At 42.0% G+C, this 25,830-nt stretch overlaps 1 protein-coding gene across 2 annotated transcripts; it reads right to left on the bottom strand.

Annotated features, from left to right (window-relative positions):
• Positions 1-697: 697 nt before the first annotated feature.
• LRP2BP (LRP2 binding protein) lies at positions 698-25,730 on the bottom strand. Of its 2 annotated transcripts, XM_075610232.1 has the most exons (10): positions 25,621-25,722; positions 25,482-25,574; positions 22,900-23,015; positions 18,866-18,975; positions 15,198-15,311; positions 13,347-13,489; positions 13,165-13,267; positions 6,893-7,116; positions 3,042-3,207; positions 698-933 (listed from the first exon to the last, which is right to left on the bottom strand). In XM_075610232.1, the coding sequence occupies exons 3-10, from the start codon at positions 22,997-22,999 to the stop codon at positions 868-870; spliced, it is 1,026 nt and encodes a 341-aa protein (XP_075466347.1). In that variant the 5' UTR covers positions 23,000-23,015; positions 25,482-25,574; positions 25,621-25,722; the 3' UTR covers positions 698-867. The 2 variants fall into 2 exon arrangements, with proteins under 2 accessions (XP_075466347.1, XP_075466341.1); XM_075610226.1 differs by having other exon boundaries at positions 25,482-25,730.
• Positions 25,731-25,830: the final 100 nt, after the last annotated feature.

The raw sequence follows: 25,830 nt of genomic DNA, 5'->3' as shown, positions 1-25,830 counted from the left end.
CCCAGGCATTTAAATTAAATGCCGGGGGATCGCGTGAGGCCTCTGCCACTGTTTACTTACCGGGATTCAGCCATCTGTGTTGCGTCGCCCACGCAGCGTCATCTGACGTGGATGAAGGTAGGCAGGGGGGCGCGAGAGCCGGGGGCAGAGAGACAGGGGAGCGCAGCACAAAAAGTTTGCGCTCCCCTGCCCTGTAGTATGATTCTGCTGATTTGGCACAACCGCACCGAATCTCCCATTCAAGTCAATATGAGTTTTCATGCTGTAGTACCAAATCGGCAGTATCAACCTCAGTGAATTAACCCCTTATTGTTCCATTATCTGGAAGAACAGTGTGCGCAACAACAAGCACTTCTCTGTGGCTCTTAACAGAATGTAAACAGGACAAGCCTATCTCTAACATCATCTGACTCCGACTGCTCCACTTGGCACATTCCGTGGAGGATTTCAAGAAAAAAATCAATTAAAACTTAAGTGACAACAAATAAAAATGCTTCATCTTGGTCTGTCATAGATGGACAAATAAATAATTGTTAGGAAAGTAATTCTAAAGGTGATACACAGATGAGGGGTTTCTGTCATGCCACCTGCATAATAACACCACCTCCAACTGGACTTTATATAAAATACATATTTATAAATTGAAAAGGGTACATATTGCAAAACGTCCTAAATAATGACACTTAAGAAAAACATATATAAGCCTTGCTTTTAATTCCTACCTACTTAGAAGAAATGCAGCAATCTGTCAAATCAGACATTGCATGAAAAACAATTGTCTATAACCTGCAACTCATTAACTCCCCCTCCTCACCCCGCAAGTCACCATCTCAGAAATGATCAAATGAAGGTTGGAAATCTAAGACGCTAAATTTTTCCATAAATGATATCATAGTGAAGTTCGGCAGTCACATCTGCATCCAGGTAATACGCCTAGAAACGTAAAATAAAGCAAGTAACTACAATGAGTATATCTGGGAATATCCAAAACAAACATCACACCACACTATTTACATTATGCATAAAAACAGGTGTTTGTAATATGAGGGTAACTGAGCACTCCTAATAACCCCTCTGATACTTGGCCCTCTTGTACCCAATCCCTAGCATGATTTATGAAGCTGCCTTGATTTCCATTAAGGATTTGAATAAAGATATTTCCATACACTAGTTTTACAGAGATAAGATAAAATGGTTCTACTGGAGGGGAAATTGTGAATTTTTGAAGATGACATAATTATCTGCAATAGAGCTGACAATCCATGGGGCAGAATACAGGATTAATAACACTATAAAGGTCAAATTATATTGAGGAAAGGGATCTGGGAGTTTATTATTTCAGCTGCCTTAAAGCAGCCATACAAGCTGCCATTTATTGTTTTTTATTTTGTTTATTTTTTCCCTTTAATATGTGCATCAATTCAATCCACACAATGATAAGTAATTAGCTTAGTTGCCAATCCAAACGTTCTCCTGTGATCAATAAGTTCACTAAATGGCAGCAGAAGAGGACCAAAGATGCAAATTTCTGTGGAAAAGATCATGTAACTATGCAGTCATTAGATACAATTGGTGCACTGCTAGAGAGGGCAGGGCAAAAAAAGGGGTGTGCCAGAGCCTGTTTCTGAAGAGGTAGGGTATGTGACTTTGTAAATGGTTGCTATAGAAACAAAAAATGCTTGTTACATTATATTACATTAAAAATGTCATTCAGAGGTTTTTTTTTTTTTTAAATGCTACAAGTATTTTTTCATAGTACAGAACTGATTTATTAAAAAAAAAAAAACCTCCCTGCGTCGCCATGGCAACGCGATGTCAAAATGACGCTGCGAGGTAACGTGACGTCATTACAACGGAGCGCGGGTAAGTTGGGGTTGGGGGGGGGGGCACGGGAGTGAGGGGACAGCCGGCAGGGGGGCGCAGGGAAAAAAGTTTGCGCCCCCCTGGTCTACTACATATCAAGAAAGACTTCAATATGTACAACTTTCAGGAAATATGATAGACGTTAAAATACATAAAGGGTTTTTAACAAAGTGCAGGAGGAAAGCATATTTCAGAGAAAGAGACGTGTTAAAACTAGAGGTCATGCTCTGAAGCTGGAGCGCGACAGGCTCAGGGGAACTGAGGGAGTCCTTCATCACAGAAAGTGTGGTGGACTTGTGGGATAGCTTCCCAGAGGTGGTAATATAGTAAGAGAATGCAAAAATACTTGGAATAGACATATGGCTATCCCAAGTATAAAAAGTCTAGGTTCTGAGGTTTCACAGCAGATAGGAAGGTGGACACACTAGGTGGACCAATTGATTCTTGAAATACTATGCTTCTATTATAGTAGTTTATGACTTTTACTGGAGTTGTTACAATCATGCTCATTTATTTAAAAATATCTAGGCAAAACTGCGTTATCAAGCTGGTTAAAATGATGCATGTTAAAGCCAATAGAACACAGATTGCATTAAAACAATACACCACTATTACTCTATTTTAGTCTACAATAGTAATATTAGTCTTAGAAGAGGTTGTAACATGGAGATTAATACCTTGACTATGTTAAAGAAGACCTTTAATCCAAACAGGGACATTAATCAATATGTTATGTGTTTGAGGGGGTTCTTACTTTAAATTAAACCTTCAACACAATCTTACCCTCAACAAGGACAAGGCGTGTGCCCTCAACTCTCTCTAATGTTTGAGGCAAGATCAATTGTCTGAAGAAAAAATAATCAAAGGGAGGACACAGACAAACTGCTATTTTATAGGTCAACCTCCAAGAAAGGTTTTGGCAAAATATAAATGTTTATTGCTTAACACATATGCTTGTTTTATTTTTATCGTGATTGTTTATCCACTAGCTGGGGCGATATAATGTTTCTACGTGTTTATTATACTTTGACTAAAGATGGCATTTTTTTGCTATTTATACGTGCATGTATAACCTCTTCATAAAGTAAAATATCTCTGTCTCCAACATAATTGTAAATTGAATGCATCCTCTGTATAAAGTAACACAGATCACCAGGAGAAGTTATTTTGAGGCTTACCTTTGTATAGTATATTTTAGCAGCTGCTTTATCTTGTTTTATGCCCAAACCAAGATGGAGACATCTAGCAAAGTAGAAGGCGGCCATAGCAACCCCTTTGGCTGCGTATGTAGGGAAGCAATCTGTTGCCTTTGCTATCAGAGCAATGTTGTCGTATTGTACAATCCTATTGTACACAATTAGATTAGAAAGGCATTACACACAAGAATAGTGATTATCAGATATGTTACAGAATTACATTAATGGCCATTGAGAATGTACATTACAGGCATACCCCGCTTTAAGGACACTCACTTTAAGTACACTCGCGAGTAAGGACATATCACTCAATAGGCAAACGGCAGCTCGCGCATGCGCCTGTCAGCACGTCCTGAACAGCAATACCGGCTCCCTACCTGTACCGAAGCTGTGCGCAAGCGGGGAGACTATAGAGTCTGTTACACATGCGTTATTTACATCAGTTATGCACGTATATGACGATTGCAGTACAGTACATCATGCATCAAAAGTGGGAAAAAGGCAGTGCTTCACTTTAAGTACATTTTCATTTTACATACATGCTCCGGTCCCATTGGGTACGTTAATGCGGGGTATGCCTGTACACTGTATTATAATTAAATTAGTTCCTTTGTGCAGGGAGTTTTACAATGTAGAAATTGTTTCTACAACCTACTTTATAGTTATTTTACATAATGTTTCATTTTAAAACACAAATCAAATAGCCGAAATTATTCAAAGAACCAAAATACATGTAAAAGAAATAAAAGTAAGCTTTTGCCAAAAAAAGCATTGCTTGTCAGTGTATGTATGTATATCCCTAATGGGGCATACATAAATAAATTGGCAATCAATGGGCAATGAAAAAATAAAAATAAATTAAAAATACAATGAAAAAACCTGCAAAATAAAAATAACATACATTCAATGTTTTTTCTTACTTTTATATGTCTTCACTCTCCTATGCCCGGGGTCTCAGGAGCCTCTCAAACAAATCCAGGATTTGGACTTTACCTGAGGGCCGTGGCTGTTGTGGATCCTGGATTTGTTTTGAGAGCTTCCTGAGACCCCGAGAATCGGAGGGTGAAGACATCTAAAAAGGTAAGAAAAAAAACATTAAATGTATGTTATTTTTATTTTGCAGGTTTTCTTATTGTATTTTTTTTATTTATTTTGTAATTGCCCATTGATTGCCAATGTACTTATGTATGCCCATTTAGGGCTATACATACAGTGACAAGCAATGGGGTTTTTTTGGCAAATGCTTGCTTTTATTTCTTTTAACTGTATTTTGGTTCTTTGCTTTTTATTAATTTCGGCTATTTTTTATGATGGGAACTTTTGTGGTGTTTTCAAATGTTTTTCTGTTACTTTTTTGTTGTTTGCTTTTTAATAATGGTGTTTATTTTGAGTTTTCTTTTATTAATTGATGTTTTTTTTGTGTTTGGATTTTTAATTCTGGTGCTCATTTGGTTATTGCTTTATTGATTTCTGGTATTTGTTTGTTCACTTTTTTATTATTGTTTATTTGGTGATTGTTTTGATTGAACTTGATATTGGTGGTAGTTTTTTTTTAGGTTGACCATTGACTAATAGTGTTAAATCCTGCCCATATTAAATGGGCATGCTCTAACACTGTGCCAATCAATTGGTTTATTGGCATTTGAAATACAGCTCAACCCCGTTATAGCGCGATCCGCTATAACGTGAATCTACTTATAACGCGGTATTGACGTGGCTCCCGTTTTTAAAATTAAAAAAATAAATATATAAAAAAAAATTTGGGGGCAAACTTCCACACACACCTCTCTCCCTCCCTCCCTGTACCTCTGCTGTGGGGTAGGATAGAAGGGAGCTGGTCCCTGGCCAGGGGACTCGGAGGCAGCTGACAACCCAGCAAAGGCTGCGTGAGCTCTCCCCCTACCAACCCCTCCCCCCCCCGCAGACTCACAGCTCTTCTCTGCACAGATCAGTTGCTGCAGATGCCGGGTAAGTGCTACAAACAGGTTAGGGGCCATTAGATTTTATTTTTTATTGTAATGTTGATGCCCACGGAGGACTAGGACGATGGTGAGGATGAGGATGGCCTTCATCGTGGCAGGGGTAAGTGCAGGTTTTATTTACTTTATGCTGCTGATTTATGTTTAATTTTAAATGTGTAAATGCACTATTATCCATATCTGGATAATAGTAATTTTGCCCATTACTGCACAGTATGCATCGGGGGGGGGGGGTGTATTTATATCAGTGTATAATCTCTTTTGCGCCAGCCTTTAGCTGGTGAAAAAAGATGCCAAGATTTTATAGTACGATAAACTTATCGCTGCTTTGTGAATAGCAGTAACTGGCAATAAAACATAGAGTTTGCCATTTTTTGGCCTATCGGACGACTTTTTTGTCTCCGACTGTTTATGGGCAATAAAAAGCCATTATAGTGCAATACTGCACTGTTACAGTATCACTGCTTTGTGAACAGCAGAGCTGGCAGTGTCACGCTATAAAGGCATTTATCGCCCACTAAACCACTTATTACTGCTTTGTGAATAGGCCCCCTTCTCTCTCTCTCACCAGTACGCCCCCCCAATCCCTTTTCACTCAACCACTCTCAGGTCAGGATTTACTAAGCTCCGATACAGAGTATCATAAAGCCACCCTGCATTAACTGCCATTGCCTTGAATGGCAGTTCTTGTGGGATCACTGTACCAGAGCTTAGTAAATCTCCAGGATCAATGAGGAGGGTAGTGAGAAGATACAAGACGCATGCTGGCTCAGATGCCAGTATCCCAGAGTCCACAGGCATGTCATTGGTTTACAAATCACTGAATTAGATAGTTCATCTGATTTCCGACCACAAAACTCTTTAATAGCAGAATTTAGTGGATTTGTTGCAAGTACTGATGTTTTAATCACCCATTTGTTTAGCTTTAGGCCGCTCCTCTGGCAGTGAATAGAGTAAAACAGTATTCCACACTACTTCCTTTTTATTTTTTGTTTTAGACATTTCCCGAAGTTCTCCCGGAGCACAACTGTCCCAGGCTTGAAACAAGGCCCTGGTACAGTTAGTCTTTGCCAGGAACTCTATGGGTAAAACATGATCTCGATAATATATAGACACCACATACTGTACAGCATGCAATGTGTTGGCCATGTCAATCATGGAGAGTCTGGAGATCTACTATTCATGATGACTTCTTGGCTTTATGCATGCCTGTAACCTTATATATATTTTTTTTTAAATGTGCCCAACCTCTATTTAATCTTAGTTTGTATTTGCCACCATTGTTTTAGGACATAGAGGATATTATAGCTGCTGATATCTTGTTCCTAATCATACCGCAACAGCAAATAGCACCTGTGCTGATGGTCTCCAAGAAATAAGACTGGTGCATTGAAAAGGGTTAAAGGATGTCACAAAAACATAATGGGTTCCCCATAATATTTACATGTCTAGATCCACAATGACTATCTGCAGCTTATTTTAATTCTTACAATAGGAAAGGACTCTCCTGTTGCTTATTGCTATAGGTTAGATGTAAACTATGTTTTTGCATTATGCTAAATCTACAGTATAGATCTGGTTAAAAAAAAAAAAAAGCAATGCGAGTACATTTCTCTCATGAAGCTCCATCACATATGGAAGAATACTGCATTCCAAAAGATGCTGAATATTCTATCCCCCGTCATTAACCATCTATAAAGCACCTCTAACCAACAGATACTATTACTGTATATTAACTATGCCATTTACTGGAGAGGGGACAAAACACAATAAAGGTAATAGGTGCAACATGATTAAATGAGACTATAAAACAAACATGACATTTTAAAAGATCAGTAATTTGAGCGAACTTACTTCTTGGCTAGCTCAGCAGCCATTGTGTAGAGCTTTCTGTGATAGTAGTAACTGACAAGATTTCCCTGTGCATATGCATTTCCACGTTCTGCTGCAGCCTTCAAGCATTCCATGGCAGACTGCAAATTTATACGTACTCCCTGTCCATAGAGATACATCACACCAAGTGCTCCTTGTGACTCCAGACTTCCATTGCCACAAGCTTCTGAATGCCAGAAGAAGGCCTGCAAAAGACAAGTATGATGTTCTCTTTACATTACATAGTCTATATTAACCTTACTTTGTATAATGCACCACACAAATGTTAAGTTGTATATGTAGCCAGGTCACCTGATGGCAACTATTCTGCCCTTGTACTGGCAGTAAGCCCTGGTACAATCAGGTTGCCAGTAGTTGATATGGGGTTTTCCCCCTCCGAGAAGCCGCACTTGAGTGACAGTGGGAGGCAGTGACATCAGGCCTGGGCATGACCAAACATGAGCCAGACCTGGTGCCCTCCTCCTGGCTGTACTTAAGGGCAGTGCCACCCCAAATTCAGCAGTGCCTCTACCCACTTGAGAAGGGCAGGTAACACAGCCAAGAGCCTGACTATTGGGCCTTCTCTGGTCCTCTTCCCTCCGGGGGGAAAGTGAGTGTGTACCATACCTCTGCCTCTGCTAGAAGGGCAGGGAAGAGCTGGGACTGCTGCGGGTGCCTTTGGCCTGTAGAAGGTCCAGGGACCATCCTTCAGTGGTAGCCGAGTGTGACTGTTTTGGGCAGAACCTGCCATGTACTGTGCTGCACAGAGAGACAATAAACGGTTCCTGTTTGTATATACCTCCGGCCTAGTGTGTGATCTTACTGGGGGGGAGAGAGAATCGGTTCTGCCGTGGGAGATCATCTTCAGTTCCCTTAAGCCTAAGGCAGATGGAGGCGCTGTACTGCTAATGAATACGTAGGGTATGAACTCCAGAAGCCTAGTCCTGTGTCCCCACTACCATCGGCAGACGACTCAGCCCTCCTGTTACCAGCAGGTATCATGCACTACACGAACCGTAATGGCCACATCTCCCACCGGGTGGGTGAAACACCGTTACATATACAAAGCAGAGATGGTTATGTGTGGTTACTCTTATTTAGGAGAATGTCATAGCTCATAAACCACTTCCTAGATAGATCATAAACTTCAGTTATTCCGAGACTAGGTATTCATGTTTGTAGCACATTACTGTTTCGCTTTATTGCCACCCACTGGTAGATTTACAAACTGCTGTCACATTGTCGGTGCCTTATAATGCTGAAGAAAGTGACGGCTTTAGAGCACCTCTGATTTAGAACAGGATTATGAATCCCTGCTTGGGAGATTGCAGGTAAAACCTGACAAAAAAAATTATACATTTTAAAATAACACTGAGCGTGGAACAGTTTTTGATTTGGGATGAAAAGGCAGTTTGTCAGCCACCTTATTTATTTATTTATAAAATATTTTACCAGGAAGTAATACATTGAGAGTTACCTCTCATTTTCAAGTATGTCCTGGGCACAGAGTAAGACAAATAATACATGGTTACAAATACAGTTACATAAATGAACAGGGTATACATTATATACAAGACATTGTGTGCACAGTTAAAGAAATATATATTATGGGCGTATGAAACAGTTACAGACAAGATTAAAATGTGAGACAGCCTTAGATTTGAAAGAACTTAAACTGGTGGTGGATGTGAGAGTCTCAGGTAGGTTGTTCCAGTTATGGGGTGCACGGTAAGAGTAGGAGGAACGGCCGGATACTTTGTTAGGTAAAAGCTTTAGTTCAATGTCATGTTACAATGAGATAAGATGTGGATACTCATATGAAGTACTACACTGCAATAATAATAATAATAATAATAATAATAATAAATTAGGGATGGGCGAATCTCCTCTTTCCCACGTCTCCCCCAAATGGGGGGAATCCTGTTTAGTGCTTCGGTGGTTCAGGTCAATCTGTGTACAGCTAAAATGTACAGATACGAAATAATCCAAAACCTTATTTCTGCCTCTCCTTCAGTTAAGGTACCCTTCTCCCACACTTGACCCTCTGAAGTCCCTTCTGTGGCTTGAGCGTGGGGAGGGAAGTGAAATCGGATGTCAAGTGTGGTTGGTAGGAGGGGCTTCTCTTGAAAAAGAACCCCAGAAAAAGCCCCTGCAGGTCCCTATATCCTGTGGTGCAGCTGCAGGGTCCGCAGAGGTTAACTGCAGATTAGAGCCAGGTACACTCGCACACAACACTTTTTTCCCCTTTCCCAACACACACGTCCCTCTCTCTCCCACGTCACTCTTTGGGGCCTATTCACTAAACTTCGATAACCAAGTTATCGAGCATTTTTAGCACTTCTCAAACAAGTATGCAAGTGCAGCTAGTCACAAAGCTCAGATAGCATGCCAAACTCCCTTTGGAAGTGCTTTTTCCCGATCGGTAGCTGTCCCGCTCAGACAAACTGAGAGGGAGCTCAAAAGAATGCTCAAACTCGCATTTTTTGAGATATCAAGCAGTTCGCGTAGCTTCGATAATCACACCACGGCTGCAACTCGCAGTTTTCATTTCGCCACCTCAAGGGTGGCGAGATGGGATCTTCGGTGTGACTTAGAAGAAAAAAATTATTTTTACTGCATCGGATTGAAGCCAGGAGTCTCCGGAGCTGACTCGCATTAATATCTGCTCCAGAGACCCCGACTTCAATCCTATGCAATAAAAACACATTTACAGGCAGCTTAATTACGTTAGTGGCTAACCGCTAAGGTAATGTAGGGGTTAAATACCAGTGCCCGGTTTATTGGGGGTAGAGAGGGTGGGTGAAGGTGGTATTTGGCCTGTGGTGGGTGTTTAGGCCTACCGGGAGGGTTGCGGGAGGAGTTAATCCCTTCATTACCTATAATAAATAAGAACAGTGCGATTGCCTCTAAGAGCTGTGCAGGGAAATGCAGCTCTCTCTGTGCAGCTCTTACAGACTGCGGGAAGATTGCAGCGTTAGAACTTATATAAAGTCAGATATAAGGACACTGATATCCAGAGCGGTATTGCCATTTTCCTACCTGACTGCTTGTGACATGCGATAATTCTTCTTAATTCTTTGTGAATACCGTGATAACACAAATGGCAGACCGTGAGGTAGGGTTATGTTAAAACGTTCGATTTGGCAGTGGTAACATGGAAGTTTAGTGACTAGGCCCCTCTTTCTCCACGTCACTCAAACCTCCCACGATACGCTTTTTCACCACCCGCCCCTCCAGCGTCACTCTCTCCCAACATGCCTGGTGTCATTGTCCCCTCACTCCATCACTCTTGCCCCCTGTACCCCAGCATCCCACTTGCTCCCACATCCTGAAGTCACTGTCCCCTCAAGCGTTACTCCTCCCGCGCTACTCCTCCCTATTACTCTGTCGTTCCCCCGCATTACACTCTCCCTCTTCCCCGCATCACTCTCCAAACCACCGCACGTCACTCTCCCTCCTTCCGCTGTATAGGCATACCCCGCATTAACATACGCAATGGGACCGGAGCATGTATATAAAGCGAAAATGTACTTAAAGTGAAGCACTACCTTTTCCCCACTTATCGATGCATGTACTGCACTGCAATCGTTATATACGTGCATAACTGATGTAAATAACGCATTTGTAACAGGCTCTATAGTCTCCCCGCTTGTGCACAGCTTCGGTACAGGTAGGGAGCCGGTATTGCTGTTCAGGACGTGATGACAGGCGCATGCGTGAGCTGCCGTTTGCCTATTGGGCGATATGTACTTACTCGCGAGTGTACTTAAAGTGAGTGTACTTAAAGCGGGGTATGCCTGTATTACACTCTCCCTCTTTTCATGCACTTTTTGTATTTTGTTTCCTTGCATTACAAAGTCTATTTTGTAAAGAACTGCGTACATTGTTGTTGCTGTATAAAATGAAAATGTACATACACTGAATTCACAATTGGTTGAAAACCTCTCTATATCAATAACCGATTTGCTGCAGGTTCTGATACCTTTTAATAGACCAACAAAAGAGTTGTTTATAGATACAGCGACAAGAAAAAGTTTCTGAACCGCAATGATAATTACAGAGCTTCCATAGTTTTTCCATGAAACCGTTCTTGAATCAAATACCAGTGTTTTCTTAAATATCCAATAGGGTTTATAGTAAACAATTCCCTGTCTTTTGAAGCAAAATTATGTATGAATTAAACAAACAATGAGTAATTAAGAGTCATGTGACTTGAACCCTTGGTTTTATCAGCCAAATTAAAGGGGATAATTAGAATCAGGTGTTTAAATAATTAGGTAGATCTTCAGCTGTGAGTTTGGGAGGCTTACCTTATATAAAGATCATACATTTTGTGAGTTTGGTCTTCATGGTGAAGACCAAATTCACCAAATTTCTGATCTTTACATTGGTGTGTGGAAACACGTCATGCCACAATCTAAATAAATCTGAGGACCTCAGAAAAGCAGTTATTGATGCTCGTCAGTCTAAAAAATGGTAACAAAACCATTTAGAAGGATTTGCAGCTCCAGCAATTCACTGTGACACCAATGGAGAAAGTTCAAGACCACAGTCACTCAACCCAGGAGCGGTCGTCCTACCAAAATATGTTCAAGAACAAACAGGCAAATCTTCCAGGATGTCACAAAGAACCCCAGAACATCATCAAAGGATCTGTAGGTCATTCTCGCCTTGGCTAAATGTGCATGTTCATGACTCAACTATCAGAAAAAAACAGAACAAGAATCAAAAAGAACTCTAAACATTGTTGCCATTGGAAGGTCACCAAAGAGCACATAGATGATCCACAAGACTTCTGGAACAATGTTCCCAGCATAGATGAGTCAAACGGTAGAACTTTCTGGTCTCAATGACAAACGTTAAGTTTGGCGAAAACCAAAACTGCGTTCGAACAGAAGAACCACATACCAACCGTCAAGCATGGTGGTGGGAGTGTGTTCGTTTGGGGCTGCTTTGCTGCCACAGGACCTGGAGGCTTGCCATCATTGACACAACCATGAATTCTGCTTTGTATCAGAAGATTCGTGAGGAGAATGTTAGGCCATCTGTCTGTGACCTGAAGCTGAAGCGAAAGTGGGTCATGCAGCAAAATAATTAGCGGCGGATTTCAAAATTCGCCGCCCCTAGGCACAGCTGTTGCGGCGGCCTTCTTACCTTCTGCCCCCTCCTCCTTCTGAACCGCAGCGTCACATCACCAACGTGACGTCGCACGGTGTCACGTTGCCATGGTAACGCAGCATCATGGCATCATTTGACGCTGCGACGTCGCGTTGGTGACGTTCATGGCGTCATCTGACGCAGCGGTTCAGAAGGAGAAGCAGGGTGGCAGGTAAGAAGGCGGCTAGCTAAATGACTTCCCATCAGGCCCGATAGGCCCGAGAGCATGGCAAAAGTATATGGGGGTTTAAATTTTTGCCGCCCCAAAATGTTGCTGCCATAGGCCCGGCCTAATGAGAAATCCGCCACTGAAGACAATGATATTAAACATACAAGCAGATCTACAAAAGAATGGCTGCAGAAGAAGAAATTCCGCGTTTTAGAATGGCCTAGTCAGTCCGGTCCTAAACCCCATTGAAATGTTCTGGCAGTACCTCAAGCGAGCTATCCATGCAAGGAAGCCCACAAATGTCACTGAGTTGAAGCAGTTCTGTAAGGAGGAATGGGCCAACATTCCTCAAAACCGATGTGAGAGACTGACCAGCAGTTACAGGAAACGCTTCGTTGAAGTTATTGCTGCTTAAGTGAGTGCCTCCAGGTACTGAATCTAAAGGTTCACATAGTTTTTCACACAAGGATATTGAATGTTTAATCAGTTGTGGATAAATAAATGTTGAAAAAGTATTATGTTTTTGTGTCATTTGTTTGAGGAGGTTATCTCTATCTATTATTAGGACTTAGATTAAGATCTAATGACATTTTATATTTGAAATATGTGAAAATCCTAAGTGTTTCACAAAGTTTTTCACCACTATAATAGTGCATGCTAAATTTTCCAGAACCCCAGTTCTTTTCTTTGTGTGGAACATAATAAGTAAATCGGTGACATTTCCAAAGCTCAATACACTAATCGAGCTACAAAAAACATGATTGTTGGTCTATTAAAAGATGTCATAATGATTATGACATTATTTTTAAAATAATGAATCTATTGCAAATCTACACTTGTTAAAGACAACATCTGTCGCTATTCAAGACATTTGCACATGGTCATATCATGGACTGTTGTCTACGTGTATTATCTTAAAGCAATTAACCTTTTGCAAATCTTTGTTAAGTTTTGAATAATACATTCCCAGCAGACTTTGAGCCTTCACGCTTGCTTTGGGATTGCCGTTATCAGCTGCAAAAAGCCACCACCTAAAAGGAAACATCCATCAGGAAAAGTGCCAGACTTTTTCAAGACAAACAGACACACAAAATTAGATAGTTACTGTACCTCTCAGCGTCTTCATCTGAATGAGGAATTCCATATCCTTCAAAACAAGCTCGTCCTAAATTATAGGCAGCAGCATATTTCAAGTGTTTAGCTTTGGTGCTTTTGGATGTGATAATTTTTTGCATATATTTCACTCCTTTTCCCTGACCAAAACAAAATAAAATTTGTCATTGTTAAACTGTTTCTTTCCTATATTAAAAGTTATTCATAGTTAAAATAATAATTACAACCACTTTACACTTGAAGAAGAGACCTATAAAAGGTGTAGAAAGCTCTGCACATAATAGATTCATCTACAAGAAGCCTATTTGGGTTACAAGAAAAGCCCTTATTAATTTTGCTATATCTCGACCTTCATCCTAAACTGTATCGCTAAACACCTACTGTATGTTCTGCCCATGACATCTGCTTCTCCTCCTGCCTTATTACATCCTCTCACTCCCGCCTACAAGACTTCTCCCGTGCTGCCCCTCTCTCTGAAATTCCCTTCTCTGCACCATCAAACTCTCCCCCAGCTTCCAAACATTTAAAAACCTCTCTGAAAACTCACATTTTCAAGGAAGCCTATCTAGCCTACCCCTAACATCCACCAGCTGTCCTTCAGTCCCATTGAGAGCAGCTGTGCGGCTGGACCATACCCCATCCTGAGCCATACTCTGTCCCCCACCCCATCCTAAGGCATACTCTGTCCCACAATGAGCAGCCACTTTGCCTTTTGTTCCAATATTGTCCCTCTTTCCTTCTAGATTGTAATTTATCACGAGCAGGACCTTCATAACCTTCTATACGTGTTTGTGCTTGTTTGTCCTTATTTGTATGCCATTCTGTTTATGTAATTGATATCACTCTGCACCCCCACTGTACCATGCTGTGGAACAGGTTGGCGCTTTGCAAATAAACGTTAATACTAATTATATTAATTTATATTAATACATAATACTCATGTTTTTCCTTTCACCACCTGCCACAAACCTCTTCCAGGACCAATACAGCTACTACAACTTTGTGCTCTGAATTAATGTAGGTGTTTGTAACTTTTTTTTGTTTGTTTAAATCATCAAAAAGCATTTTTCTAATCCTCATCTGCAAATATGCTTCAAAAGAGCATTTATTGTGACAACCTCAGACAAAGAGGCTCATTGTGCTCCATACCCTAATCTAACATTCTGTCTACATTAAGTGGAGCACTTCACCCAAGCAACAGGCACACAGGTCATGTTGCATTATAAAAAACCTGGAATGACAACCCCAAGGAAGGATATAATGTGTAACCATTCACAACAAGTCTCTGATTCTATTGTGAGCTTAAGATATGGGCAAGTATGCCTAAAATACTCAAGATGCTATCAAAACACAAATATGGAACCATTGGACAAGTTGTACAGAGTTCTCCATATTTTATACCCTACATGATTGGTTTAATACTCCTAATGTTATAGTTCTGGGAAATGTACTTTAATAACGAATAGAATGAATGTACTTACAACCAGGAAGGTTTCCCAAATACTTGTGGAATATTTGATCATTGGATGTACCAGGATAACATACCTGTGTACCTCAGGGTATCAACATCCTTCTTTGCAATGCAAATGTCTTCCCATGTCCGCCTTATTCCTCAACCCTGCCCCAATTAATTCTTCGATTGAATTCTCCTTCCCACTTCATTAATCCTGTCCGCCTAGTACTGCTATCCTTGCACTTATCGACATTTAGTGTCATTACACAGTTTAGCATGTTCATTTTCAAGGGGGCTATTATTTTGCCTTCCCCTCATACATGTAACATCTTCTCAGATACATTTAGCAGAATATAAAATACAATTATACGGTTTGTAACAAACGGGTTACATACGGGGTCTTCTTTGATTCCCAGTCCATCATAATACATTACTCCTGCCTGATACAGAGCTTGATAATCCTTATCTTTGACTTTTACAAACTGTAATAACGCATCTTCATACCAACCCTGCAAGAGAGAAGTATACATGAGCACTTTTACCCTAACATCCCATTTGTCATAAACAATTATCAAAATGGAAAAGTTTGCTCAGCAAATCTCAAGTCTTTCAATACATTAAGTTTCCTGCTGGCAATCAATATTCACGAGTTGAAATATCATGTCTGCAACTTATTCCATTTCCCTTTAGTGGTTTTGCTGTCTTTTTTTAATGAGAAACCAGTGGTTTATCCAAATCTTTGCTGCTCTTGGTGTCTGGCCTAATTACTAAAGTCTCCCAGTTGCAAAACCAGTGCAAAAGAATTGCATCAGATATATCACTGGGAAAACATTGCTTTCAGTGGGATTGCTTTCCTTTGACAAGTACGTTCCTGTGTTATGCACTGGTTTTGCAGCAGGACGATTTTTGTATGGGGAACCCCTTGTCTTAATACCAATAACTGAGCACTTCTTCCCATAAGCTGGGTGGAACGAACCAAGGGAGTATAATGGTTGGATGCACAATGTCAGCCCTCATAACTTAATTTGCACTGTTCAGTTAATGCTGAAAATCCCTCTCTCGCGAATATATATATATATATATATATATATATATATATATATATATATATAATACAAAAGTGCACAAAAGTACAATTCAACTTAAAAAAGATTATTTTTTTAGATGTAATGGATGCTGCTACAATGTGTAGGACACACACGATGCCAAAATATATATAAAAATATAACAAACAGCGCAAACCAATACAATGTGTTTAAAATAATAAACACTGGTGTAAATAGTCCAATTGTCCAACTATAAAGGATGAGGGTTTAGTATATCTAAAAATAAAGAGAAGAAGCCAATATGGTGAAGTAAGTATATTCAGGACTTTCACAGCATAAGCACTGATTCTACTTACAAGAATGTAGATAAAATAAGCATATCTGTAGGAGTACAATCTTTAACTGCAGCCCACAAAGCTCTGGCGTAGTCAGATCCGTCTCTCCAACACACCAAACGCCGCCTGCTCTCAGGTGTCTTGCGGTGACTGTAATCAGAGCTTCTGCTCTCTCCGACTGCTGAATCTCATATGATTATCAGCAGTGTTCGACAAACCTATACATTTGCTCGCCCCGGGCGAGTGGATTTAACCCCCGGGCGAGTAAATATTGGCCCAAGCAGCACACGTTTGGTACTAGGTGGCGAGTAGATTTTTTTGTGTGGCGAGTAGATTTTAGGGTGATTTGTCAACCACTGATTATCAGAATGATGTTTCTTTAGTGCTGTCAGTGTCCTTATGGAAATCGCTACTCCCAACCAGATAGGTTTAATGAACAAATGAAGTAAAAACTTCCAAACGCCTTTAAAAAGGCATATATAGAAGATCCATTTAAAATAAGACCATAGGAACTTGATCACATAACTCTACGCGTTTCGTCTAATTGACTTTATTCATTTGTTCATTAAACCTATCTGGTTGGGAGTAGCGATTTCCTGTATTAATAATAGATTTTTTCTAACATAGCGCTGTGAATGTATGCAGAGCTGAACATACAGTTTTGCAGAATTAAATAATCCTTGTCCCAAAGATCTTACAATCTCATGTTGTGCCTGATGCACAGGGAGATAGTGAATTACATAAGGAAGGCTGACATTGGGATCTAGGTTCACCCGCTCCAGGAAAACATTACATTGCAAAATGACGACTTTAAGGTTGAGGCAAGCATTTACTGTGCTACTGATTATTCACCAATCTCATATAAAAGAGTGGCTACAATCTAAAATACTGTACGTAGCACACAAAAACAATTGGCAAACAATGTATTTGTGTTATGTTTGTTTTTCCCCAGCAATTAAAGGGGGGGTCTCCATTGGAACGTCAAGGAGCTGGATAAAATGTCAGGGACGGGCTCAAATCAGATATGAGCAAATGATGTATTGCATGTAGAAAAATTGAGCAAGCTACTTGGACCAAATTGTAGGTATCTATTCATTAGTTTGAGGCCAAGTACTGCATACTCTATACCAGTGATTCTCCAGCTGTTTTTTTAGCACAGGCACCCCTAGTGGAAGCTTAAAATTTCAGGGCACCTCTGCTCATTAGACCGCATGCAATCCTTCTCGCTCACACGCACTCACCCTTCTTTCTCACGAGCACAAACCCACCACACTCGCCCCATTCTTACAGACTCACATTTCTCCCCTTGTCACAGAGCGCACACCCTTCTTTTTTTCAAAAACCACCCCCTTCTCACATAGCACACCCGTCACCTCTCTCTATCCCACACTCCACATTCCCAGCGGGGAGGCTGCAATCCGCTTTCCCCTCTTCTCTGAGCCAGGTTGAGAGAGGAGAGCGAGTAGAGGCAGATCACAGTCTCTTAGTCTCCAGACACCGCGGGACGCGCCAACTGAGAAACCAGCATAGTGTTTCCCACGGGGCCGTGACATCCTTGGCAGGAGGGTTACGGCACCCTGGTTGAGAAACTCTGCTCTATACACTTCCAACCCTCATTCTCAAACCAATGTTACACCCTTTTTACAATATGGGCCCATCATGTCAATAGATATGTATGCTGCATGAACTAATCAAAAGAGAGTTTAAATATTAAGATATCCCCTCATGAATCAGAGTGAAGACCTCTTTAAAACTGTGACCCTTGACAATTTGGTATTTTGCTTCTTATGGAACAGCACAAGCCTGTCCTCTTTCTCCTTAACATCTTTTATCATGGTAGCAGTGAGGATAGGGACCGGATTGTGCTGTTCCAGATTAAGCAGCAGTGCTCGTGGTCATTATGTCCTCATGGAGGGTGAACACAGAAGCTGCTCCTAATGCCGGAGACACATACACATGCAGACTATGACATCCTTGCACGTTAAGTACTTCTGTAGTGATTGCCTTTTGTAAAAGATTAAAATCTGTTCTGTGCTAGTGCTTACTTCTGTGTGGGCTCCTTCTACCTTTGAGGTGTGTCTGTAAAGAGTAAGACAGCCAGGAGATTGTGGACTATAATTACTAAGAGGTGCTATGCTATTAGACACACTTTTGTAGCCAAAACAAACCTTACAGTCTATTTAAGTAACTGGGCTGTAAGGTGTCTTCCTGCGCCAGCATCTTATGGCAGCGCACTGCTTATGGGCCCGAGTTTGAGAGAAGAGCAGCACAGCTGAAAACGGCCAGAATTTATAATGTTACGTGTTGTGTGAACTGGTGTGGAGAACATCCTGTTATGGTTTGTGTTATATACGTATTTTTCATTATTTCAAATTGTGTACAGTGTGTTTTTGTGACGATTTTAAGACATTGCAATAAAGAATTTTGTTTGCAAATCTCTTCACATTTATTTTTGCCATTTTCACATCTGTATCCATTGTGTATATTTATTAATTAGTGCACTACATGAATATTGTAAATAAGCACAACATTTGGTGATTTGGTCCGTTTTCCAGGCAATTGCCCTATGTTTGTTTTATATTTTTAGTACTACATCTTCATAAAATGTGTTTGCCTTTCACTAGCCTTAATTATTCCTTTAATGGCAAAATAAGATGGAGAATACAAAAAAAATAGTCCAACCTCTTCAAAAAAGAGCTGCCCCAGTAGGAAAGATGCCTGGGTATCACCTTCCTTAATCCTCTTTTTTAGGTATTGTTCAGCGGTATCCAGTAAAGCACCACGACTGTAATCTAACAGAAGAAGCAACAATGGCAAATACACACATATTAATGGATCTATAAATAACATACTGTAAAAGCGCACACACTGCATATGCTGGTTATTCATGTCTATGTACAACATATAAAACAAGAGTAACTGTTAATAAATAAATATATCTATATATATATGTAAATATATATATATATATATATATATATATATATATATATATATATATATACACACACACACACACACACACACACACTTATTAACCCCTTCTCTGCTGGGGGGCCAGCCACGCTTTATTGGCCCCTTTGGTAGCAAAGGAATTAAAAATCCATTCTCTTTGTGTTGACTATGTCAAGAGATCCAGGCCTGTTATTCATTCTGCTGCGGTCTGTGTATCAATTAACGTATGTCTGGATGTGCCTGACTCAAGTTCGTTAAGGTTATTAAATAACTGCAGGAACTGAAAGAGACTCCGCCCTCCATGGGGGGGGGGGGCAAGGCATGTGCTGCAACTTTGACCTAACAGCAATACCGCTAACTCATTTCATCCCATGCCATCAACATCATTTTAGAATTCTGTCTTTGGTAGCTGCTGTTAGAGAGAGCTTGCAGTGACAGTAGGCCATCTCTGCTTGTTTTCACCTTAAGGCCTTGGCCCCAGTGTCTTCTGCTGCGCTCGCTACGGCATGCGCTGCAGGAACAAGATCCCAGTAGCTGCCTGCAAGCGCATGAGCGGTCGCAATGTGCAACCAGATTTTCCGCAGACAAGAATTTGTGTATTCTTGTGGCGACGGAGCACTGGTCATGTAACGGCGGCGGTTGAGCCAATGAGGGCGAATCAGACGCTGCCACCTCCTCCTCTCACCCCCTCCCCCTCCTCTCTCAGCCGCTCCTCCTCTCTCTCACTCCCCCATCTCCTCCTCTCTCACCCCACCATCTCCTGCTCTTTCACCCCTCTCATCCACCCTGCTCATCATCTCATTCCTCCACATCCCCTCATTTCCTCCTCATCATCATCTCATACAGCGGTGGATTTCTCATTAGGCTCGATAGGCCTGGGTCCAAGGAGGAAAAATTGTGGGGACAGCAGAATTTGGAGGTGGCATGCATGACCAACACGCGCCGATCACACATGCGCGGCCAGCCCCGATCGCGCATGCACGGCTGGCAACGTGATGTCACGTGGCGTCACATTGCCATGGCAACGGGACAGTGCGGCACTGTAAGAGGGCGGCACTAGGTCAGTGCCAAAAGGTGCCATTTAAAAAAAATCCAACACTGCTCATATCCCCTCAACACTCATCCCCACTCCTCACCCTCTCCTGCCCTCACCTCCTCCTCCTCTCACCGCCTTTAATACTTGCTTAAGTGGAGGACCTCCGTAATGGAGCAGGGCAGTGGCAGAGGCGGTAGGCCTGAGAAGATGACAGCGGCCCGACATAGCGGAGCAGGGTGGCAGAGCAGTTGGAATGGCAGCAGAGGACGACAACTGGGGAGGAGCACGCTGTAGCAGCGGCAGACAAAGGAAGTCAGTGAAGACTTCCAGGTCGGACCACTGTGGCGCATTCCTCTCCGGCCCTCCTCCTCTGCCACTGAACTGCTCTGCTACCGTGTTCCACTCTGGTGGGCCGTCGTCATCATTTCCCGCCGGCCCACCTCTGCTGCTGCCACTCTGCTCTCACAAATTGGCGACAATGCTTCCACTGCAACCAGGGATTCTGGGTAATGATATGCAAATGAGCACAGTGTGTCACTTTTTGCTTCTTGTCCATTTTAACATAGACCCCTATATGCCTGCCGTATTAAACAGCACGTACAAACTACCAACAATTATTATAACATACACAGCGGAACAGTCATGTTGGTCTATTTAAATGACAGCACCGCATAACTGCAGAAAAATAAATAAATTAAAAAATTTATTTTTTTTGATTAATAAGGTCTGCACTATCAAAAACATTGGAAGGAAGGGATCTAGCCAAGGGTCCACATACCGTGACAGACCATCTCCCAAAGATCCAATACCAGAGACGATAGGTCTCCCAGGCGGGGAGACCAATGCCTTATGGATCTTTTGAAGATGGTGGAACACGGCCGTGGTAGGAAATGGATTATAAAGGAAATCCATCTCGTTGGTATCAAGAACACCCAGAATATTCCCCTCATCAAGGAGTTCTCTCAAGTCAGACATGAATGAAAGGGTGGGGTCGGATGGGAGTGCAACATAGGAGAGAGTATCCCCAAGTTGGCGTAAAGCCTCCCTGTGGTAGTCGCTCCTATGCTGTACTACCACCGCTCCCCGCATTTTAATAATCAATTGTTTATTAGTTTTTAAAGCTTTAATTTCTCCCACAGTTAAATTTTTTTTTTATTTTTTTAGCTCCAGCAGTAAATGTATACCCTGTGGCTAGAATAGATATGACTCTACCATTTTTTCAAAAGTAGTAATTGCATTCCCCTTAACAAAAGTGGAATACAAATTTGACTCTCTTTTAAATCCAGAGCCCCTCAAAGCGGATTGGCCAATGGGCCGTGACGTCACTCATTTGCGCGATCGGCATGTGTATTTATATGCCGGTTGCTTTGTAAGTAATATACACCTTGATAAAGGGCACACGGCCCAAAACGCGTAGGTGGTTTTTTTGCTGCTGCTCCAGGGGTCAGTCATGATCCATTTATTGAATAAATAAGCTCAATTTTATTTGTGAGCCTCCTCCTGTTTTTTGGCAGTGCGCTGCCCCCTTTTTTTCCAATCTTCCTGTTCACCCTGCTGGGCGGATCAGCACGCCGTGTGAAAACCGCGACAGGATCCCTGTGAAGGACCTTGGAATCAAACAGTAAGTAATTCCTGTTTCCTTATGCTATTGTGCCAGCTTTATATGGGACAATGCTTGTACTTTATGTGCCAGTGAGCACTATGTACTAGTCCCTTATCCCTGGCAAGGGATGCTGTACTATTAGTATATTCATCATATAGTGGAGTGGTCCTAGCAGAGAATCATACATCTATGGGAGGCAATTAAATCTTTGAAGCACCGGTCACCCACATCCTAGTAATATAAGATAATACTGACTGCAATTTTTTTTTTCCCTCTCATCCTCCCTCCTCCTCATCCTCCTCCCTCCTCCTCCTCCTCCTCCTCCTCTCTTCCCTCATCAGCACTCTCCACATCATCATCAGATCTCCCCCAGTCCCCCTCATCAGATCTCCCCCAGTCCCCCTCATCAGATCTCCCACTCATCAGATCTCGCTCCCCCACCATGCCTACCTGTAATAATGGAGACAGGAGTGGGGAGATGGTACTGATGCAGCGGCCGTTATTCGAACACTTCACGCGTCATGTACATCGGAATCCCGATTTGAAACCGCGGGATGAATTCCAGCCTCCCCGCACTAAGATGCGAGCGCGGCGAGTGCAGAAAAACTAATTTTAGTGTTCTGGCTATTAAAAACATGACATTGACAAAGTAGTACAGTAGCACAGTACTGTACACATTACAATTCATCCATTTTTTTGCAAACGAAGAAACAGAATCCATGAAATTCAAACAAAACATCTGCGATAAGCGCGGGTGCCTGGGGCGATTGGCCGCGTTCATGCTGCGTGGGGAACAGCAGAGAACTCAAAATCGGCGCCGTGATGTGTTGGAATAACGGCCGCTGCATCAGTATACGCTCCTCCCCTGCCTTCCTGGTCTGCCTCAAGTGTTGATTCTTCTACCCGCCACCGCATACTATCTCCCCCCGCCTGTTTCTACAGGGGGTGGGGAGAGCGGGTCCCCGAAGAGCACGAGTCCCCAGGCTATAGCTGCGTCCCTGCAAAGGATCGCTTTAAAAAGGTATCCCAACTTGTAAAACCTCCTTTTCTCAACTCTACAAAACATAAAATACCGACTGATAGATCCTTCAGATACATTACCGGCAGTTGCAGATTTCTCACCTGGTTCCTTATGTGGTGGGAATCCAGGCAACTGAGACACCGTGTGCAGGATGTTCCCTCCCTTCGTCTTCGGCAGAGTCTCTGAACTGAGCTTCTTCATTCTTCACACGGTACCACTGAAGGATGACAAACCGACATCGGTCACTTCTGCTCTCACATAATAGCTCCACTCCCCTGTCTCTCCTAACACATGGCAGGTGAACTCTGCATTTGTAATTGCTCATGTAATGATAATGCTAGAAGATATTCAGTATTTTAATAAATCTGGCACATTAGAGGTTTATTTCAGTTACCAGTTACAGTTTAAAAATAAATATCGTTTTATTTCAGGTCAAGCCAGTACCTGGCCTGTTTTTTCTGTGTTTTCAGATGAGAGGTTATCTAGGGTCAACGCCTGTTTTGGAAATGGGATGATTAAAATATGGAGTCACAACTCCTCCTGATAGCAGAAATAAGCACATTTTTAATGCATCTTTAAATACATTCTTTAGAGCAGGGGAGCGCAAACGTTTGATGTTGCGCCCCCCTGCCTGGCCTCCCCCGGTCTCGTGCCCCCTCATACCTGGCAGCAGCGTCAAATGACGCTCTGGGGTCACGTGATGTCAGGTCACGTGACCCGTTTCGTCATTTGACGCCGGTGACATCACGTAACCCTTGTGGCGTCATTTGACGCTGCGTTGCCATGAAGACGCGTCTGAATCCCGATAAGTTTTAGTGTTGCAGAGGCCTCACGTGATCCCCTGGCATTCATTTAAGTGCCTTGGGGAGGAGCGCGGGACATCTGCAACCGCCCACGCCCCCCCAGACAAATCTCCTGCCCCCATTTGCGCACCGCTGCTTTAGAGGTCTGTAAATACTAGAGGGTGGGTCCAGGAAGATATTCCACATCATGGGTTCAATGTACAAAATATGAAATATCATAGGTCTGACAACGATTTGTGAGAATAATGAATAGATTTTTGCAACATCTGCGATTAGACTAATTGAATCAGGCTAAACAATCAACGATTGCGAGAGTGCAAAGGTCAGATATCCATTTGTCTATCAAATTTAGCATTTAAAAATATATATATATATATATATATATATATATATATATATATATATATATATATACACACACATATATATACATATATATATATACACACAAAACAATGTTAACACACACATTCCCAGTAAGCTCAAACTCTGAAACCCACCATATCATATATATTTATGTCAAAAGGAGTGCTACTGAGCGTGGCAAATGTATACAACATAAAACAGGGGTGCCCAATGCTACATCCAATTGACAAAACATATATGGTAATAAGTATAAAGTACAAATACTTCAATAATAAAATTTTCTTGGTTATTTAGTTAAACCCTTTGGCCAAAGCGTCATAAGCCTGCATACCACATCAAGGTATAACCAAATTTGCAGGTCCTACACTAAACTGTGAACCTTTCCTTTTACATCTGTACGAGGGGAAACAACCTGAGTGAGTCCTGTCCATACAGCAAAATGAGAGAACCTCCCAAGTTAAAAAGGTGGAGAGGGGTGAGCTCTGGGTGGAGGGGCCACCTACCTCCAAACAACTGTTGCCAGTTAGAAATTAAATTGTTCAGTAGCACTCCTTTTGACATGCGTGTATATATATGGTGGGTTTCGGAGTTTGATCTTACTGGGAATGTGTGTGTTCATTTAATTTCTAACTGGCAACAGTTGTTTGGAGGTAGGTGGCCTCTCCTCCCAGAGCTCACCTCTCCCCACCTTTTTTAACTTGGTAGGTTCTCTCATTTTGCTGTATGGACAGGACTCACTGTGGTTGTTTTCCCTCATACAGAGGTAAAAGGAAAGGTTCACAGTGTAGTGTAGGACCTGCAAATTTGGTTATACCCTGACGTTGGTATGCAGGCTTATGACGCTTTGGCCAAAGTGTTTAACTAAATAATCAAGAAAAATGTTATCATTGAAGTATTTGTACTTTATACTTATTACCGTATATGTTTTGTCAATTGGATGTAGCATTGGGCACCCCTGTGTTTTGTTGTATACAAACCAATGTTCCCAGAACTCATAAAAGACACATAAAAAATTGGTGTAAGCCAAAAGACTTTAATGAAGAACAGAACACATACCCCAATGGGATAAAGGTAAATCTATCAATATACGTGAGGAAAGGAGGGAGAAAACAGGGGGAAAGAGGGGGGGGGGTGAAACAAAGGTGATGCAGGGGAAGGGGGCAATGTTTTGGGGTTAAGACCCCATTCTTCAGGCCTGTTCCCAAAGTGCAATAAGTGTTCAATGGTACTTCCCTTGTACCCTGTAAAAAAAACTCCGTAAATAAAATTAAGCGAAGTTGATCCAGGTGAAAAAATGGGTAAATCCAGGTGAAAGTCAATATTGGTGAGAAGAAATCAGTTCAGCACCTGAAGGAGAAAGTGCATATAAACAAGTTCTATATAGGCATACATTGCACAGATCCCCACAGCTCCCGAGCGGATGCGCACTAAGCTAGGTGGAACCAGGCGTATATATCACAGGTAAAGACTGCTAACAGTCTGGATATCAACTTAAAGGAAATAATTCCACCGACCGGTTAAAGCCAAAGTACAGCCAGCTCCGTCGGGCGGCGCTGCTCCTGCTCACTCTCTCCCTGGGGGGCGCTGCATGATGGGATAGCAATAACCTGCTCCCTAGTAACACGCAGCGCTGCATGATGGGATAGCAATAACCTGCTCCCTAGTAACACGCAGCGCTGCATGATGGGATATCATGCTATAATGAGAGCTGTCATTAGCAGCACGCGCCCGGTTATCACACTCGGGCTCTGTTGACCGTTGCCTGGTAACGGCTCCCTGCCCGGTTTGTTGAGGCTGCGTGTGACGTCATCACGCACGCCACCTTCCGGGCGTGGGAGGTATCCGAGGTATCTGCGTTCCACC

Source organism: Ascaphus truei, chromosome 1, assembly GCF_040206685.1.
Source record: "Ascaphus truei isolate aAscTru1 chromosome 1, aAscTru1.hap1, whole genome shotgun sequence".
Classification (NCBI taxonomy): domain Eukaryota; kingdom Metazoa; phylum Chordata; class Amphibia; order Anura; family Ascaphidae; genus Ascaphus; species Ascaphus truei.
This window is presented reverse-complemented; position numbering and strand designations above follow the sequence as displayed.

Excerpts from the sequence above, each read along its gene's own strand:
- LRP2BP (XM_075610226.1), bottom strand. The coding sequence starts at position 22,999 with ATGAAGAAGCTCAGTTCAGAGACTCTGCCGAAGACGAAGGGAGGGAAC. Across the intron at positions 15,312-18,865 it reads GGCAGCTCTTTTTTGAAGAG|GGTTGGTATGAAGATGCGTT; the intron begins GTTGGACTATTT and ends TCTCTCTTGCAG. Across the intron at positions 934-3,041 it reads CTAAAATATACTATACAAAG|GCGTATTACCTGGATGCAGA; the intron begins GTAAGCCTCAAA and ends TTACGTTTCTAG.